The sequence below is a fragment of the Hemitrygon akajei genome, chromosome 20 (assembly GCF_048418815.1).
Source record: "Hemitrygon akajei chromosome 20, sHemAka1.3, whole genome shotgun sequence".
NCBI classification, from domain to species: Eukaryota; Metazoa; Chordata; class Chondrichthyes; order Myliobatiformes; family Dasyatidae; genus Hemitrygon; species Hemitrygon akajei.
In genome coordinates this window covers 59,103,220-59,124,115 of record NC_133143.1, presented here as the reverse complement: position 1 = coordinate 59,124,115, position 20,896 = coordinate 59,103,220, and the positions used below count along the sequence as shown (strand labels likewise).

The 20,896-nt window shown below is 39.4% G+C and overlaps 1 protein-coding gene across 1 annotated transcript in view; it reads left to right on the top strand.

Annotated features, from left to right (window-relative positions):
• Positions 1-20,896, top strand: part of dnah5 (dynein, axonemal, heavy chain 5) — a 223,958-nt gene that overhangs the window by 133,729 nt on the left and 69,333 nt on the right. The window contains exons 42-47 of the mRNA XM_073024384.1: positions 505-651; positions 9,418-9,659; positions 10,239-10,415; positions 13,133-13,337; positions 15,372-15,514; positions 18,243-18,377. Coding sequence (XP_072880485.1) covers positions 505-651; positions 9,418-9,659; positions 10,239-10,415; positions 13,133-13,337; positions 15,372-15,514; positions 18,243-18,377 — 1,049 coding nt within the window. The remainder of the gene's footprint in view (positions 1-504; positions 652-9,417; positions 9,660-10,238; positions 10,416-13,132; positions 13,338-15,371; positions 15,515-18,242; positions 18,378-20,896) is intronic.

Sequence of the window (20,896 nt, the reverse complement as noted above, 5' to 3'; positions counted from 1 at the left end):
GCATGTTGGCCCCCGAGACTCAGAACTATGAGTCCTCTCTCGTTATTGCAGGTGCTCTCTCTCCTTCACTGGTCAGAGGGAGCCTGTCTGAGATACCAAAGTGCTGGGTTATGGACTGTAATTTTGATGGACTCCAGATCAAGGTCTCTTTGGTGGGGGGGGGGGGAGGGGGAGTGGGGGTTTGCTATTGCTTATATGGTGGGGGGGGGGATTGGTGCTTCTTCTGGCGCAAGTAGGAGGAGGGTACAGGTCAATGCTCCTGCTACTGCTCATGTCGTGGGACGGGAAGGGGGCTACGGGGTTCTCATATTTCCATCATTCATTCTATGAGGTTTTTCTTGTTTCGTGGATGTCTGTGAAGAGCAAAAATTTCAGTTTGTGTACTGTATGCATTCTCTGATATTAAATTGAAGCATTTGGACTCTTTTTAAAAAAAAAAAGTGTACCCTGAATACTAGAATGGGGTGTTATTTACGTTCAATCACTAATCTTCTCATTTTACAGATTGTGGTCAACCACACCGCGAGATGAGAATGAATCCGAAGGCCATCACTGCGTCACAAATGTTTGGTCGGCTGGATGTAGCTACAAATGACTGGACAGATGGTATATTTTCAACCTTATGGAGAAAAACTCTGAGAGCAAAGAAGGGTAAGAAAGCAATGATAGTAAGTGCAGGAGACAAAGCATTAATTTTTTTAAGCTCATGCACTTGTAGTTCTCTGTCACTTGGTTCCTTTACAGTCCATTAGTGGAAATAGCAGCTTACTTAACCCACAATATTACACAAGCGATCAGATCTATGTATTTTTCATTTGGAAACTTATTTTAAAATGGGGCCAGCAGTATGGATTGTCAACAAGCAATAGATACTTGTGGATTCAGAACAAAGATGCATGCCATATTATCCTCAGATGAGGGAGTATTATCAAAGAGACAAGAAATCCAGTTGTCCAGGCAGTCTCACATATTAGATATCTTTGCACAGCTAAAATTTAAGAAGTCATTGTGTTCTTGGAATTTTTTAAACTGAAAATTATGGGGCAGCATGGTTGCAAAGCAGTAATGTATCACTTTGCAGTGCCAATGATCACTGATCAGGGTTCAATTACACCCACTGCCTGTAAGGAGTTTGTAAGTTCTCCTCATGACCGTGTGGTCTTCTCCCCCATATTCCAAAGATGTATATTGAGAATCAGTAAATTGTGGGCATGTTATATTGGCTCCGGAAGTGCGGTGACATTTGCAGTCTGCCCCCCAGCTCAATCCTCACTGTTTTTGATTTGACACAAATGACATATTTCATATATTTAATGTGCTTGTGAACAAATAAAGCTAATTTTTATCTTCAAAGGAGAGGCAGAAGAGTTGAGCCACGCCACATGGAACTCGCTTGCTCAGAGAGATCCGTACTATGTTGCCTGAAGAGAAACTCTATAGCTTGCCTATAGGAGATAGCTAGTGTGACCAGGAGTGGCGCAGGCAGCCCACGGTCACCTCTGCATGCAGTTTGGTGTATGTGATAATATGGTTGGGTTGTCTGTGAAAATGTTTAGGCCCATTTAAAGTTTTAGATGTACCTTGTCATTCACACACATTGTGGAACTGGAGTTAACCCGAGCATGCCAAAGGAACAAAGGAAAGTATATGCCTGAGAGAGGCCTCTGTAGATTCTGAAGAGTTGTAGGGTTCACAGAAAAAGACCATGTCTGTTCGTTGGCCATTCTCCATAGAATATACTTATGCGATGAAATTCTTTTAATATTAGTTTTGTTAAAGGATATTCTATTTGTACCTTTTAAAAGGATTCTGAATTGTTGGTGATGAAAGTGTTGTGGAGTTGGCATTAATGTTTATCCTAAGCAGCATGAACAAAATTCAATTAATGTGAAGTGTTCTGTAATTTTAAAAGCAGAGACGTGCACTGAGGTTGTGTTCGATTGAGAATGCTGCAAGGCAGCGAGGCAGTAAGAAATGTGGTATGGTCGATAAGTAGGCGATAATAGATAAAGATTATCTTGTTTGTGTCAAACCAGGCAGCCAGCTGAAAGTGTGGCATTTCTTTACTTTGCTCTATTAAACTAAGATAAGTTACACTTTCTGAATTAAATGAGTCGAATCTTAACTGCTGTTTGAAATGTTGATTTTACTGTGAAATAAAGATTATTGATTAGTTATCCTGTTTTCCTGTACTTAAGTGCTCCCTGTAAGTACAAGTTAGAGATTGACAAAGTGCAAATGTAAAAGTAATGAGTATCTTGTTTAGGTTACGTGACAATCTCATAATTACCCTCCTCAGTAAACATAGTATTGCAATAAACATCAATCTGGATCAGTGCTTGTGAAATCAGTCAGTCCAGAGTTCAAGGGAGTTTCCATTGTTGATTTGAAATTGGAAAGTGACCGATATTATCATCCATCATAGCACGTCCTTTGGGATGCTTGGGAGCAGGCCACAAGTCATATTTGACAAACTTCCAAGATCTGACATCTTCACCAGCTAGACAGATGGACGATGGAAGCAGCACTATCTTGTTTTACCTCAAAGAAGTGCACCATTCGGAAGTACATTGCTGTTCCATCATTGTTGCTGGGTTAGAATTCTGCCACTCTCTATGTACTCCTGTCGGAATATCACTATTTCATGTGGGTTCAAATGATCAAGAAGAATTTCTCTCTGTCGCTCATCAGCCCCTCCTTTCTTCACTGCCAACTTGCTTCTTAAGGGTAGCTATGAAAGTATAAAAAATGTTGGTCACACATTCATATTCTAAAGAATAATTTTTAAATTCCATTTTTGCGGATCAAAAAGAGAAGGTAGGCTAATTGGACAACACTAGGGTCACATAGTGTGGATACACCACAGACATGAATGGTCTTCTGACTAGTATAATTGGTTTCCTTATAGACACTATTTCAAATTGAAATGAATGAAAACATGGTAGAAATCACAACAACGTCCCCCAATAAATGCTGGATGGTTTCTCCAAAGGAATGCAGTATAGAGTATACTTAATTGATTGATTCCAAGATTCAAGATGCATTTATTATCAAAGTACATATGCAGTACACAACCCTGAGATATGTCCTTTCGCAGGCATCCACAGAGCAAGGAAACACCGTGGAACCTGTTCAAAGAAGACATCAAACACCCAACATGCAAAAAAACCAAATCGCGCAGACAGCAAAAAGCAAGCGAATAACACTCAAAATATTAAACATCAAACTGCAGAGTCCTCGAAACCCTTAAGAGTGTTCAGTTTAGTTCAGCTTAGCACTGTGTAATTTGTTGACTGCAGGCTGCAGAGCCAGCCCATGCCAAAGCACTCCAATCAAGTTGTTCAAAAATAGCAAAAAAAACCCAGAAACGTAGGGCCTTCGAAAATGGGTCCACAGGCATGAGCCGTGCCAATCAAACCTTGCAACATGAGGAAGACTCCTGTAACTTCCTCCAAGAGCAGTGAGGGAGAGGGGGAGCAATCATATGAGGCAGACAGCACGGAACACCTGCTCACCTTCCGCTCTCATCCTCGACAATTTCAGTCTTGCTCGACATCTTAATTGGTGAGGAATAATGGACCCCATCACGGGTTTGCACTCCGCCTTTAGGCTACACTTTCCGCACTCAACCTTGCTGAATTTCCCCGGAGACAGCAAAAGCACCGGGTCATTCAGTCAGCCCAAAAACACATAATCAGAATGTAAATTACAGGCTTCAATCACGCGCATTTTAGTAGTAGAAGCAAATTTAATAGAAGAAATAGGTTTGTGAACTCTCCAGAATATTGCCATTGGTTGCTGGTGCTGTAGATAAAATCAGTCAGTAATTTACAGCAATGTGTTAACCTGGCTTGATAGGTGGTGGAATTACCTACTCATCTCCGCTATTTAGGGAATGACCCCATGCAGTCTAGATTATCTCACTTCTATGAGAGGAATATTGTTCTTTCATCTATAATCTGTCTTAATATTTTTATCTTGCTATTTATTGAGTTTGAAAGGTCAATTATTGGTATTTTGAAATATTGCAATCAAATTTCTGTATCATACTTTCAAACATCTTGTGTAAATGAAGGGAATGGAAATATCTTGTACTGATTCCCCCACTAAGTTGTCACCATTTGCTCATTGATATTTCTTAAGTCTCGGAAGCCCCTGATGCTGCTGCCTCCTATGCACCAACACATTGATTGAGCAAAAGAGCATTTGCACGTCAACACCTCAGACCTAGCACAAAAACATGGGCTACCAGGCAGCAATTATTCCTGTCCTCCTCTTTGTTTCTGAGATCTGGACTGCTTACAGACTGCCACCACCAAAGCTCTCATCATAAAATGCTCCAAATTCACTGGGAGAATCTGCAAACCATTGTCGGTGTCTTTTCGCAGCCAACATCCCTAGCACAGGGGCTCTAGTTACACTCATTTGGCTTTGTTGGGAAAGCTACATTCGTGTGCCCAATGCCATATGCCTGGAACATACGCTATTTTGTATTGTGGAGTGGATAACCTCTGACTTCAGTGGGAGAAAGCTGTTGTTCGCAGAAACCACTTGCAATTGCAGTTAGCTTTTTATCATTTAAATGTGATTCTTCTTCTGCACCTACCATGGAGAAATAATTATGTTTGTAATTTCTATTACTTTATAATCCTTAATTTGCTTCCATTTAATTGTTGGTTAAGAAATTTGTTTGGCAACTTAAACCTTCATCTGTGGTTTGGAGAAACATTTATTTGTAGCATCTTCCCATTAAGAATATGATGAAGGCAAATTACACAGCCTGCTAGTTGAAATGCTCTTTGTTTAATTACTGAATGATTAACTAAATATTTGTCGTAAAGAAATAAAACCATTGAGTGTGCATCATTGGCTTGCTGAAAATAGGAAAAATATATTGAGCCAGCATTATGCAACCCACCATTCTACAGCAATCTATAAAATTAACTGTCTTTTCTGCCAGCATTATTACGAAGGTTTGTACTCAACACCAGACCTGCCCATACCCCCCACAACTCCAACATCTGTCCATGTCCCTCACCATTGTCACTTAGTAAAATTAACTATATGGTGATTCCGACAGAAAAATGGGCAATCTTGAAAGCTATGTATAATAATGCAAATTGCATCTTATCACCATGGAAAATTGAGTAATCTCTGGGGCATCTCTGACTTTGACTGTTGCTAAATCTTTATACTTTTGTTTCTTCTGTACACTGTATAGCATGCAAAATAAAGAGGAGAGAAGGGGACTTAGTTGTCAAGAGCTGTATTAGAGTAAGGGAAGAGGGTTTGTGGCTTGTCCGAAGGCTGGAAACAGTGTTTGTGATGCACCATCAATAACTCTGAGACGTTGGTTAAGGTAGGCTTTTATTGGCTGGAAGAAAGAACAAGCAGCAAGTGACCACCACACTACATCCTGGAGACTGAGGCCGGGGCTGTGTCTCCAATCGCCTTTATGCCGGGGTCCGTGGGAAGAGCCACGGTCAGTGGGAGGAGCCACAGGAGCAGTCAGCTGGGGGGCATGTCCAGACAGGTATAGGTAGTTCACCACAGTTTGTTAGCTTAGTAATTTGAGAAATTGGGGAGGTTGTGTGAGGCATACTAGTTCCCACAGAAAGGGGAAAGTGGGGTGGGCTACTTGAACACTTACTTGGGTCAAGTTCCCAGAACAGAATATTGTTGTTGTAAGTTTGACTGATGCACATATCAGTTGACGAGGCATGACCAGAAGTGCCTCATTGAGTGTCCAGAGTGGTTTTAACAACCATACAAGAAAGCAGTGAATTTACAAACCCCATTTCCAGGAAAGTTGGGATATTTTCCAAAATGCAATAAAAACAAAAATCTGTCATATGTTAATTCATGTGAACCTTTATTTAACTGACAAAAGTACAAAAAAAAAAGATTTTCAATAGTTTTACTGACCAACTTAATTGTATTTTGTAAATATACACAAAATTAGAATTTGATGGCTGCAACACACTCAACAAAAGTTGGGACAGAGGCATGTTTACCATTGTGTTACATCACCTTTCCTTTTAGTAACACTTTTGGAACTGAGGATACTAATTGTAGTAGATTTGCAATTGGAAATTTTGTCCATTCTTGCTTGATATAAGACTTTAGCTGCTCAACAGTCTGTGGTCTCTGTTGTCTGATTCTCCTCTTCATGATGCACCATACATTTTCAATAGGAGATAGATCTGGACTGGCAGCAGGCCAGTCAAGCACACGCACTCTGTGTCTACAAAGCCACGCTGTCGTAACCCGTGCAGAATGTGGTCTGGCATCGTCCCGCTGAAATAAGCATGGACGTCCCGGGAAAAGACGTCGCCTTGATGGCAACATATGTCGCTCTAAAATCCTAATATATGCCTCAGAGTCAATGGTACCTTCACATACATGCAACTCACCCATGCCGTGGGCACTGATGCACCCCCATACCATCACAGATGCTGGCTTTTGCACCTTTCGCTGATAACAATCAGGATGATCGTTTTCATCTTTGGCACGGAGAACTCGACGCCCGTTTTTTCCTAAAACTAGCTGAAATGTGGACTCATCTGACCACAGCACATGGTTCCACAGTCTTTCGGTCCATCTGAGATGAGCTCGGGCCCAGAGAACTCGCCGGCGTTTCTGCATAGAGTTGATGTATGGCTTCCTCCTTGCATAATACAGTTTCAAGTTGCATTTCTGGATGCAGCGACGGACTATGTTAAGTGACAATGGTTTTCCGAAGTACTCCCGAGCCTAGGTGGCTATAATTGTCACAGTAGCATAACGGTTTCTTAGGCAGTGCCGCCTGAGGGCTTGAAGATCACGTGCATTCAATAGTGGTTTCCGACCTTGCCCTTTACACACTGAGATGTCTCTGAATTCTCTGAATCTTTTCACAATATTATGTACTGTAGATGTTGAAAGACCTAAATTCTCTGCAATCTTGCGTTGGGAAATGTTCCTTTTGAACTGACTAACAATTCTCTCACGAATTTTGGCACAAAGGGGTGAGCCACGACCCATCCTTGCTTGCAAAGACTGAGCCTTTGATAGACGCTACTTTTATACCCAGTCATGATACCTCACTTGCTACCAATTAGCCTGCTTAATGTGGAGTCTTCCAAACTGGTGTTACTTGAATATTCTGTGCACTTTTCAATCTTATTTTAACTCTGTCCCAACTTGTGTTGAGTGTGTTGCAGCCATCAAATTCTAAATTGGTGTATATTTACAAAATACAATTAAGTTGGTCAGTAAAAGTATTGAAAATCTTTTCTTTGTACTTTTGTCAGTTAAATAAAGGTTCACGTGAATTAACATATGACAGATTTTTGTTTTTATTGCATTTTGGAAAATATCCCAACTTTTCTGGAAATGGGGTTTGTAAGTTGAAGAGGATAACAATGCCCGGCACCCATTTGCTGGACTGTTAAGTTTAATTATTGTGAATATACTGTGAATCATGTTAGCACTGAAGCTGAAGATTATATCATAATTATAATTGTTACTGATGGTAAAAATAAATGTCGAGCTAAAGCTAACTGTTCCTTTTCATGCAGGGATGAAAATGGGCAAAGCAAATTAATGAGTGTCTGATTCAAATGAGGAAAATAGAAACAGAAACTGCAGTAGATACTCAGCAGTTCTGGTGGCACCCATGGAGAAGGAAGCAGAATTAAAGTTTCAGGTTCATAACTTTTCAGCAGACACCAGTCCATTTGCTGCCTGTTCTCTCCACAGGAGATAGCTGGCTTGCTGTTTAATCACAGTATTCTCTAGTTTTTGTTTTGAATGTCCAGCAAAGGTAGTATTTCACATTTATGCAATGAGTGTGTGCTGAGCTGTTTGGTCTCACTGCATTTTGACCTTGCTTGTATGGTGATTCTTCAGTATGTACTGAGAAACTCTATTCCTGTAATGCCAGAGCTGCAGCCTATTGGGCATTAATTCAAGGCCCAGTTATCTGCTTTAATGGTTCAGGTGGAGCCTTGTCAGAATGCAAAGGGCAAGGAATTCTGAAGCATCCGGAAACATGGTGCTATTACTGAATGAACAATATTTAGGGTAACTGGTAATTGGTTTTATGCTGTGGGTGTTACTTTGCAAGGTGGAAGAAACTTTCTTGCCCATGAAGAAGTAGTTGTTTCCGTATATGGAAATGGGAGACCTTTCAGAGAGGTAGGATACAATGCAATAGAAATACATGGGACCAGCGTGTAAGTGCCATTACAAACTTTATTAGAAGTTTGCACAGATTAAGCATGTCATCTAGAACTCTGACAACCTTATAGATCACAGTAGTTTCATCACGGCCTGGTATGGAAACACCAGTGCCCAACTAAGAATGGAAAAGCTTACAAAAAGTAGTGGATACAGCCTAGTCTATCAAAGGAATAGCCCTCCCCACAGCTGAGCACATCTACAAGGACCACTGCAATAAGAAAGGCGGCAACCAACATCAGGGATCCCCACCATCCAAGCCATTCTGTCCTTGCACTGCTGCGATCGGGAAGGAGGTACAGGAGCATTAGGTCCCACTCTGTCAGGTTCAGGAGCGGTCATTAGGCTCCTGCACCAGCATGATAATTTCATTCATTTCGACACTGAACTGATCACTAAACACAACCTATGGACTCATTTTCAAGTAATCTACAACCCACGTTCTCAGTATTATTTAAATAATTATTATTTGCTTTTTTGTGTATTTGCAGTTCGTCTTTTGCACGTTGGTTGTTCGTTAGTTTTTGTTTATGTGCGTTATGTCAAGAACTTGTGAGAGTCTTTCTTGATTCCATGGCAGCTCAGAAAAGGAGACGACACAGGCAAAGAGAAAGTCACAATTTCCAGTCTCTCTATGGCTGCTTTCTTGGACACCAGGTGGAAGCGGGAAGGTCACCTTTTCCCCCTCTGGAGATGGCAATTAAACCAGAGGAACCAAACTTCAAGGACCTGCGTGTAGTTTCAAAAGCTGTTTAATGATCTAGTGTGTGGTAAAGGTCATTGAATACATTATCAAACCCCATCGCTCACTAATTGCACCACTAGTGTCCAATCCACGAACTGCATTGATTAAACCTTGCCCAAGACTAAAGACTCTGGCATGCCATTATCACATTTCCAGCATCCATGGGTGACCTGCATGGAATATGACAGATGTCTTGAGATTCTGAAAATAACTTGTGGAAGCAATGTGCATAATCTGATCAAATCAGCTCCTGTAACATCCATTCACTAGGAACATTGTAGCCCAGTTCTGTAGCCTTGTGAAATAATTGTCAGGTTAGAGAGTAAACACTTTGGATTCATGGAATGAATCATATAATCAAGGAAAGATTATAGTTCTGGTCTATATTTTGGAAGAATACAGGATAATAAGCTATATTTTTCTGACCCAGAGATCTTTATCTCGGACTGCAGGAGAACATATCTGGATTGTTTTGGATGGACCCGTTGATGCCATTTGGATTGAAAATTTAAATTCAGTGCTTGACGACAACAAAACTCTTACCCTGGCAAATGGTGATCGCATTCCCATGGCCGCTCACTGTAAAATTGTATTTGAGCCACACAACATTGACAATGCATCACCTGCAACAGTTTCACGCAATGGCATGGTCTTCATGAGTTCGTCAGTCTTGAACTTCACCCCTGTTCTTGAGGTACACAAATCATTTCAGTTTTATTTGACCGCAATTGAATTACTAAGTGTTATTTAATGATTAATTTTGTTGAAACTATTTTAGTCCGATGTTTATATTGAATTTTGCTATTGCTAATGTTGGAAGATTTAGAGAAAACATGAATGCTTTCTTCCATCCTTCCTAAAGATCTTCTGTCAAAGTTAATGCACTCCATTGGGCTGACCCCACAGAAAATCAATAATTTTACTTTGTACAAAGCTAATGTTCCAAGTTAAAATTGGTTGCTTAACTGTATTTCTGTGCAGAAATAATTTAAATTTTCAACCAACAAGGGATAAAAATAATGGGGAAATTTAACACCATGTCCAACTGAAATCAGTGGCATGGATTGTACATTAGCAAGGAAACAGTTGATAACCTTTCTGTAACTTATGATCCTGCTGAAGTTAGAAGTTTCAATGTGTTTCCATATGAAGTTTGTGCCTGGCTTCATAAAATAACTATGAGGTGTTATGTTTACTTTTCCCTCATATTATGTAGTTCATTTCTCATTTAAGTGTAGCCTGATAAATTGCTTATATGGTTTGTTTGGCTTAGGGTTGGCTGAAGAAAAGGTCTTTACAGGCAGCTGAGATTCTACGAAAGTTATTTGCAGAATCCTTTGCTGAGCTCTATCGTTTTAGTATCCAGTCACTGGAATACAAGATGGAAATGCTGGAGGCTTTTGTCATTATGCAATGCATTAACATGCTTGATGGCCTTATTCCCCCAAAAGTGAGTAAATGGTTCAAACTTTTCCGCAAGGCTCTATAAAATGCTACAAAAATTATATTCAGTGGTGATTTTTGTTCGTGTTGATAATTATGTGTTTGAAGTGTGCATAAAGCATAGAAATTCAACCGTATATATTAATAACACTTTCTGCTGGGCTGGATTAATATGGCTGATATATTGCAAACCATTTGATAAGCTTTGATAAACTTAAATCCTCCAACTAATTCCCTGGTGGATTATCTGCCAAGTGGTTTCTGATCCATCCCAATAACATTACAATACCCTACTGACTTTTTAAAAATCTTATCCTCGCTTTATCTGCAGCCTTTGATGCAATTTATCACATTATCATCAAATAGCTCCTTTCCATTGTTCAGTGGGGTAGAATTTATCATACCACATTCTATTTTCTATTCATTATTTGAGAATAACTTGCAAGTGCTTTTTCCTGTTGCTGCTTTATTACATCTGAAGTCCACCACCAATCTATCCTCGGCCTGAAGATCTCGGCCGAAAACGTTGACTGTTTATTCCTCTCCACAGATGCTGTCTGACTTGCTGAGTTCCTCTGCAATTTTTTGTTTATTGCTTTGGATTTCCAAGAACTGCAGAATTTCTTGTGTTTATTATTTTGTTTGTGTGTGTGTTGCTCTAGATTTCCAGCACCTGCAGAATCTCTTGTGTTTATCCTAGGCCCTATTTTCTTAGTCTGTTTGCTGTTGCTACTTTGTGGCACCATCATCTGTACACACTCAGGTTCCACATTGTATGTCAACATTGAGCAGTTCTACCTCACTAGTAATGCCTGTGAGTTCTTACACTGATTCATTTCATTCCAGATTTGGATGAGCAAGATTTTTCTCCAAATTGGCATCAAGAAGACTGAAGTACTTGACATTGATCTCCTTTGCAAATTTGTTTTCTCAAACCCAATTCTATCACTCACTCTGGCAAATGTCTGTCATACCTGTTGTTAGACCATAGGACATAGGAGCAGAATTAAGCCATTTGGTCCATCGAGTCCACATTGTAGTATTTGACCCTATGATAGAAACAACTACGTTACTCTCAGTAACCAACACTGCCTGCTCTTGTTTCCTCGCCTCAGCTCACGTGGTGCTGAAATTCTTACCTATGTCTTTACAATCTTTACTCAAATCCCTCACCAAAAGTATGAGCATATGAATCTAGTGTGACACAGCAATGAGGAAAGGTGGCAATGCCTGATATGCTGCCTTTAAGATGAGCTGTTGAACTGATGCACTGTCTCCATTTAAGTGGATGTAAAATCTCCTGGTACTATTTCAAAGAAGAGCGGAGGACTCGATGTCAATACCCTGTTATCCTGACTAGAACTTACTCCTCAGTCTGTATGTCTGAAGACCCATTACACGGCCATTAACACACTGTATGTGTTTTGGTTAGGTTTCATTACATTAGTGCTTCTGCCTTAAAAGGACTTGTTGCTGTCAAATGTTTTAAGATTAGGTGGAAGATGAAATGAGCCATGAATATAAATATTTTGATTCTTTTCTGGACTTGACTTTCTTCAACACTTTCACATCTATTTAGTAAATTTGAGCTCAACCAAAACTCTGTTTCCTTTTTGCACCAAATTGCATTCACCTGGTAGTCCATTGATTGTTGATCTGGTCTGGTAAAACATTGATTTCAGATTTTCAACAAAGGCTTCAAGTATGGCCTTGCTTTGAAAAATTTGAGAGACAAAAGTTAATCGTAAACTAAGAAGAAAACCCAAAGCCAAGGTGATTTTTTTCTTTGAATTATTTATCAGCTGTCTATAATTGTCCTTAGTACATTGCAGTTTGATTGGAATCTTTCCAAATTGAGTGGAACTGATGTATTAATTAGCCTGGATAATATTTGGAAATGAATAATGTGACCTGCTAGATCTAAGAAACCAGGGTTTTATTATGTCACATCTCATTGGGAACTTGTACTGGACGTTCAAGGCATTTGATACTAAGCATGAAGTAAAATTGTCACATTCAGTTTACAAACTTCTAAGGTAATTGGTCTCCTGGCATTGGGCTTCAACTTGCACTTTCTGCCTCTGCAGATGCTGCCTGATCCACTGAATTCATCCGGTATTCTGTTTTTGTTTTAGATTCCAGAATCTATGGGGTTTTTTTTTGTCTTCATCGTCCTGAGATAATTGTCTTAGTTTCCACTAATGCCCAGGCTGAAGATGCAAACAAGATTGTGACAGAGGGAGGAATACTGTTTCCCTCTTTCAATGACTGTTTTGCACTAGAAGAATGTATTGAATCATCTTGATTCAACAGGCAGTTAGTCAGTGTGTAGCGTGAGCCAGATAAATAGCTTTGTGATTGCATTCACAGTCTGTGTAGGACAGCTACCACTGGAAATGTAATTATCATACCAAGAAAATTAACTTATTGGTTTATAGACTCATCTGAAGACTGAATCTCATTTTAATATGCTTGCTACAGATGAGAAAGCTATATAATATCATGTACTATACTCGACCAATACTATATTTATGTTTAAAATCATCAAAATGTTATGAAATAGGTGAAAAGTGAGCATATCATTCTGAAATTATGGTTGTGGAATGCCATTAAATAAAAATTGTAAATGTTTCTTTCATAGCTGATGAAGTATAAACTTCAGTATTTTATATACTGTAGAAGATGTTTTGTCTTAATATAGTTCCTAATTGAGATTTTTTTTAGGAGCAAGGTGGGGAAGTAACTCGTGAACATTTGGAGAGATTATATGTCTTTTCTCTCATGTGGAGTGTTGGGGCCTTACTTGAACTAGAGGACAGAAGGAAAATGGAGCACTGGCTGCGAACTCACGAGACTATTCATTTAGATCTGCCGTCCATACCGCCAGAGAGTGAGGACACAATGTTTGACTATGTTGTGGATTTTAATGGTTAGTACCAAAATAATCCAACAACCAATAATTCAATTTAGAATGGCACAGCATCTTTCAGGATTTTTGCGTTTACTTTAATAGCAAGTGACTAAGTTAACGTGGCTGTATCTTTAGTACATTTTTAAAAATTGAGGTAAATATATCAATAAATTTAAATACACTTTTCTATTAAGCATCTTTTTTGAATAATCCACTGTTGTATGATTGCACTTCATTTGATAAGTTTTGGAGATCAAATCATGGATGCGAGGACCAAAAATATATGAAAATATAATTTTGGTCCTCACGATATGAAAATGCAGATAGAAGTTGCTTAAGAAATGCAAAATACAAATGAGTTTTAAGCTCCAGTTTTTAACAGTGTGAGCCAGACAGCTTAACAATTTTAACTCTTGGGCTCCATTATGATGTAGTGTAACCTGTATCCAAACTTGCATTGAATTTTGAGATGACCAATGGGTGAGAGAAGGACTTATCAAAGCAAGGTATGTTTTTAAGAAGCCAAAGAAAAGACTAATAGCAGAAGACAAAAAAAAATGGTGGTTTCGGAAACATGTAGGCCATATGCCAATCTCGTTCCATCCTGAAATGTATCACAGAGAACTTCTTAGATCAAGATTGAAATTGCGAAGATAGGGTCTAGATTTTAATCTGCTGATTATGACCCAGTCATGGTTGAATTGGTTTATTATTGTCACATGTACAGATGTACAGTGAAAGTTTAACTTGCATATTATTTGTACAGGTCAAATGCAAAAAAAAAAAGCCAAATAAATGTTCTGAGGTAAAGATATAACCCAAAACATATAAGCCACTATACTGGCAATTGTACTGGTTTATTACTGGAGTTCCCAACCTTTAATATGCTGTGGATCCCTACCATTTGCAGTGGGGTCTGTAGACCCCAGGTTGGGAATCCCTAGTTTATTGGTTAATTATTGTCACATGTTCAAGATACAGAGAAAAGCTGGTCTTGTCTACTGTTCAAAACGTTCAGACCATTACACAGTGCCTCGAGGTATGCAAGGTAAAACAACAAAGAGCAAAAGCTACAGAGAAAGTGCAGTGCAGATTAAGGTGCAAGATTATTTTCTTATATCTGGGGCTTGAGTTAAAATTACTGAAGTGAATTCATCCCGGCTTCATCCATAATTCAATGACAAAATTTGTTAAGTCTGTTTGATTCACAGAGCTAGTTTGCTGGTCATTAAACAATATAGGGAAAAAATTCTAATTATTCTTCCCAATGGTTCACAAAATATATTGTCCGTAATCTTAAAAGAGAAGAAACAATGTTAGAAGTTTAATTACCATTCCTGATATTGTTTGTGAGAAAACTGAAAAATTGACTTACGATTTTGTTGTCACGTTGTGTTTCTGTGGTCATGAGTACAGACTTTACAATCTTTCAACAATATGTAATAAGTACTACTATCTTCATTCTGGTATATGGCAGCTATAAATAAGTAATTAATCTTTGAAAAGCAGCAGAGATCAGATACAGCAGTTCATTCCTAAAGTCTAATTGGATACCTTTTCAACAACTGAGCTTCTGTGTGTTATGATCCAAATTGTGGATGAACAGTAGAAAAGTTTGGAAATGGGTCTGAAGTTTACTGATCATTGGTTGCTGTGCAAGATATGAATAAATTAAAATTGTCTAGACTGCTAATTTCAAAGAATTGCTGTGCAACATCCATTAGCCCCTGCACCCAAGACATGCCTCCTTCTCATTACTACTATCAGGAAAAAGGTACAGGAGCTTGAAGATCCATACCTGACATTTTAGGAACAGCCTTTCCCCCCTTTGTCATCAGATTTATGAATGGTCCATGAGCACAACTTCACTATTTTGCTCTCTTTTTGCACTACATATTTTTTATTTCTTTAATATTTCTTATTTTAACTTTTTTTAAATTATGTATTGCTTTGTACTGCTGTCGCGAAGGAACAAATGTTGTGAAATATGTTAGTGATAATAAACCTGATTCTGATTCTCAATAAATAATGGGCTGTGTGTATGCTAACTAGGAAAGTGGCTCCATTGGAATACAAGCATAGAAGAATACATTTATCCAACTGATTGCAGTCCACGGTATGGCTCCATTCTTGTGCCTAATGTTGACAATGTGAGGACAGATTTTCTCATACACACAGTTGCTAAGCAAGGAAAGGTAAGACAATTGCTCTTGACTTCATGCTTACTGTTCCACAGAATTTGTAGAAAAGCAGCATTCATCATCAAAAATCAAAGATCCTCACCACCTGGGCCATGCCCTTTTCTCACTTCCGCCTTCAGGTAGAAGGTACAGGTGCCACAGGACTCTCACCACCAGGTTCAAAAATAGTTACTACCCCTCAACCATCAGGCTCTTGAACGAAAGAGGTTAACTACGCTCATTCTATTTCTGGTATTCCCACAACCAAGAATCTCACTTTAAGGACTCTTTATCTTGTTATTTCATGCTCTTGTTATTTATTGCTATTTACTTATATTTGCATTTGCATAATTTGTTGTTCTTTAATCCTGTTTACAGTCACTGTTCTATAGATTTGCTGAGTCTGCCCACAGAAAAACAAATCTCGGGGGTTGTATGTGGTGATATGTATGATAATAAATTTTACTTTGAGGTTTGAACTTCCAGAATTTGATGGATGGCCCTTGAGGATGAACCTTGATTTGATTGATAACCAGAACCTGCTGTTTGTGGTGCCTGTCCAGCCTTGCCAATTTGTTCTGGATGCGGAGAGCTAAATGAGCTCACCCTCCATTACCTGAGAGGTGTCTTGCAGAGCAGATTGATCTTTGTAATGTGATCAGATCTCAGATGTCATAACCAAAGGCCCCCATCTTAATATGAATAGTTTACACCAGCCAGTAGAAGCTAAAGGTCAGGATATGGGATCATAGTGATCATATATTTGGCATCATAGAGCTCCATCTTTGGGCTCAGTAATGTAGAGCAGTGGAGAGGGAAAATTAGATGTATCAGCTTCTCTCAGTCTTTGATGTTGGCTGCACATATACAGAATTCCTGGAGGCACAAGTGACCACGGATGCTGGAAGCTGGAACAGCAAACAATATGCTGGAGAAACTTAGCAGTTTAAGCAGTAGCTGTGGGAGGAAGGTAATTGTCAGGTTTTAAGCGGAAACCCTGCATCAGGTTTTGAACTGAAGCTTCCACGATTCCACCCACCTCAAGAAGATACAGCTTGACTTGTTGAGTTCCTCAGCCCTTCAGCTGATTGTTCATTGCAGAAATCCAGATGTGGGCTGCAGATAACTGATAGTTCCTCATGAAGCACAAGTCAAAGTCAAACTAAGTTTACTAACTATGTATGTGTTATACTGTATATACAATTTTATATATATATACTACCTGGTGTTGGCTTGTGGCCTAGTGGATAAGGCATCGGTCTAGTAACCTGAAGGTCACTGGTTCGAGCCTCAGCTGAGGCAGCGTGTTTGTGTCCTTGAGCAAGGCACTTAACCACACATTGCTCTGTGACGACACTGGTGCCAAGCTGCCCTTCCCTTGGACAACATCGGTGGCATTGCAGCCTGGGCAACTGCCAGTCTCCCATACAACCCTGCCCAGGCCTGCACCCTGGAAACCTTCCAAGGCACAAATCCGTGGTCTCCCGAGATTAACGGACGCCTATATACTACCATGAGATTCATTTCCTTGCAGCATTACAATAGAATTTATGAATAACTATGCATAACCAAGAAAGACTGTAGCAAACCCCCCCCCCCCCGTCCACCAATCAGAGTCATGTGAAACCATGGGAGCAGGTGGCGGATGGTCATATCAGCAACTGGTGCATAATGTCATGTCCTAATTATGGGATAACTCACTGAAGAATATTCATAATTGCTGGGGTCACCTCTCTTGTAAAGGTGGCATTGACAAATCACTTCTGCAGAACCGTTTGCCAAGAACAATCATTAAGGTCATGAAGTCCATGATCGCCCACATCATACGGCACAGCACATGATGAGCAATGTGATGGTGTTGGAGAGACCAGCATTTATTTCTAATCCTTAGCTGCTTTAAGATCAAGAGTTAGTTTAATCAGCAGGCAAGGTTCGTTTGCGTTATAGAGAAAACCAAATCTACAACAATTTTTCTCATGATTCTCCCGAAGGTGACAAATGAATCCAATGAACCCTAATAGGATGAGTCTTTTTTCTAGATTCACTGTTGATCTTGTGTTGAAAGTACTTCCCCAGAATTTTTGATCATAAGATATCAACATTTCAATGCTGCAGTGATAGAGAACGAGTGCTTCTTGTTTCATTAAGATTGTGTGTGTCTCGGGAACTGGAGGTAATTGTGTTCATGTGTCCTTGCTGTCTCAGTGGTTGCTGTGTTTTTTAACTTGAAGATTACAATCACTTGTGACTTGCTGAAGAGCGAATCTGTTTAAGATGATGTTTGGCTTGATGAGCAAACAAGCTGTCTGGTGGGTAGCATTGAGATTCTTGATTATAACAACTGTACTCATCCATCCAAGTGGAGCATAATATATCAATGTCCTGACTTCACATTACAGCTGGTGGAGCTACCTATAGAAGTTGCAAAACTGACAAATTTCTGATATGCTCCACAGGGTTAATTAAGATGAATCTTTATTCATTTTGCCACCAGAATGTTAAATGTTGAGAGGATTAGTGATTTACTGTGTACGTCTACTGTTGTGAAGTTTGAAATTGTGTGTGTGTGTGTGTAGAATCCCATTATTTTGGAGATGATAACTGTCTAATGCTTGCTGTAAATTTATGTAGACTGGGAAGAAATCCAGGTCTTGAAAAAACCAAACAAGGACTACTAATGTGTTAAAAACATTGCTTACAATCTTGCCAGATCTTCAGCTAAGTCTGCTTTCCTTTATCATAGGCTGTGTTGTTGATTGGTGAACAAGGGTCCGCTAAAACTGTGATCATCAAGAGCTACATGTCAAAATATGACCCTGAGTCCCACCTTGGCAAGTGTCTGAACTTCTCATCAGCAACTACTCCCTTAATGTTCCAGGTGATACTTCATTTCAGAATTTATTACTTGGGGATGTAAATAAAAAGTCAAATGGTTCTATTGGTAGCTAAAGTAAAATAATAGTAAACAGATTATTGGGTGTACTTTTGTATTTGTAATTGTAAACAAATGAACCATGCAGAGTAATTTTTAACTTCTGTTGATATTATTAAATTCCTTTCAATAAATTATTCCAAGTTAGTGCTTTTCTTCATCGTCCCTTTTGTGTTCATTGTCTATATGTATAGAAATATGATCAGATAATAAGCCTACAAATCTCAGAAAGTATACTAGAAAGTTGGCGCGTGGCCTAGTGGGTAAGGCATCAGACTAGTAACCTGAAGGTCACTGGTTCGAGCCTCGGCTGAGGCAGCGTGTTTGTGTCCTTGAACAAGGCACTTAACAACACATTGCTCTGCGACATCACCGGTGCCAAGCTGCATGGGTCCTAGTGCCCTTCCCTTGGACAACATCGGTGGCATGGAGAGGGGAAGGCCTGCAGCTTGGGCAACTGCCGGTCTCCCATACAACCCTGCCCAGGCCTGAGCTCTGGAAACTCCAGGCACAGATCCATGGTCTCTCGAGACCAATGGATGCCACCAACCATACTAGAAAGTGTGACAGAGTATAGCTCACTAGCATTTTTTGTCACATTCAAATAGAGAGCATCTCTGAGTTTGATATGAATCATTTTGCAACTTTAACTTTGTTGGGAGCTCAATATAACCAGCTATGGAAATCAAGGCAACACATATAAAATGCTGAAGGAACTCAGCAGGCCAGGCAGCATGATGAAATGTCTTGGCCCAAAACGTCAACTGTTTACTCTTCTCTTCACATGCTGCCTGACCTGCTGAGCTCCTCCAGCATTCTGTGTGTGTGTGTGTATTGCTTTGGATTTCCAGCATCAGCAGATTTTCTCCAGTTTGCGATTACTTTATTTGCCCCATCATTAAAATGTTACCAAAACCTATGGACTCGTTTTCAAGGACTCCTCACCTCACGTTCTCGATATTTATTGCTTATTTATTTGTTGTTATTTCTTTCTTTTTGTACCTGCACAGTTTGTTATCTTTCGCCCAAGTTGGTGCAGACTTTGACTGATTCTGCAATGTTTTTTATTCTGGTATGGATTTATTGAGTATGCCCACAAGAACATGAATCCAGGGTCGTATATGGTGACGTATATGTACCTTGATAATAAATTTACTCTGAGTTTTGAAGGGATTAGGAGTTGTTTATCTCATGGAGAAGTATAATGATGAGAATTTAAGGGGGGTGGGATAGTTCATGCCGTAGAATGGAGAAAACATCTGAAAGAAAGATAACATCAGAGCTAGAAAAGCTGTATGGACAACATTTTAATGGAGAAAGCTTGAGGAAATAGGAGTTAAGTTTCTCAGAACAACAAGAGAGCTCTTATGGAGATAAAAGAAAAACTGGAGGAGGATGTAAGTTCAAGGATATGGCAAGGGAACAATTGGAATTATTATATTATTGTCACATGTACCGAGACAGAGTGAAATGCTTGTCTTGCATACTGTTTATACCAATCAAAACATTACATGGGGCATTGGGGCTGAATAAGTGGCAATTACAGTACATTATAAAGTGTAACAGCTATAGAGAACATACAGTGCAGATATCAACAAGGTACAAGATCATAATGAGCTAGATTGTGAATAGTGAGGTAGATTGTAAAGTCAAGAACCCATCTTGCTGTACTCGGAACAATGGAGACAGTGAGACAAAGGGAATGTAAGCAGCAGATGCTGCTGAATGGACAGACTAAATCTTGCTGACAAAGAACTGAACCTTTACTTGGAGGTAAGAATGGAAGTGAGCACAAGAAAATAGCTTACTGTAGAGAAAGAAAACCAGGGGATATTTTTGCTTTTCAATATTATACTGAAATTGTGAACAGTTTTGTCAAAAAGGATCCAGGCCTATTAACAAATCCTGACAGTGAATGGCTAATTTCCATCATATTTTAAAAAAAATCTCAATTCCTCATATTTCCTGGAACAGAGGTTGAAGTCCATTTGAGGGGAGAGTAATGGGGTCTTGGCAACTATGATGGAAGCATGAGCATAGTTGCACATGTTGGTTGCTGCAGAAATATTTGTGATAAATGCAGAGTTAATGGCAGACTGGGGAATTGAAACTTTGGAAGAGCAGCTGTAAGTGGCTACACAATTTTGACATGTCCTCTCATTCCCTGTTCTTCACATTTCTGCAGCCTCTCCGATACACCTCCACTACAGCTTAACAAACACCTACTGACTCGGTTCCACTCATATCTGTCAAGCCATTGGGAACAAATCATCTACAATGGTTTTCCTTCCTGCTGTTCAATCTTTACCTTGATTTTTTGCTTGAGGATCTATCCTCATTCCCTTCATATTTTTCATCTAAATGCTGTTTTACTCATCCATATGACATATACTAATGGTTGAACAAAACTTCCTCTGACAAAATATTGGTAAAGTTGAAATCATTATTCTTGGCTCTTGTCATGA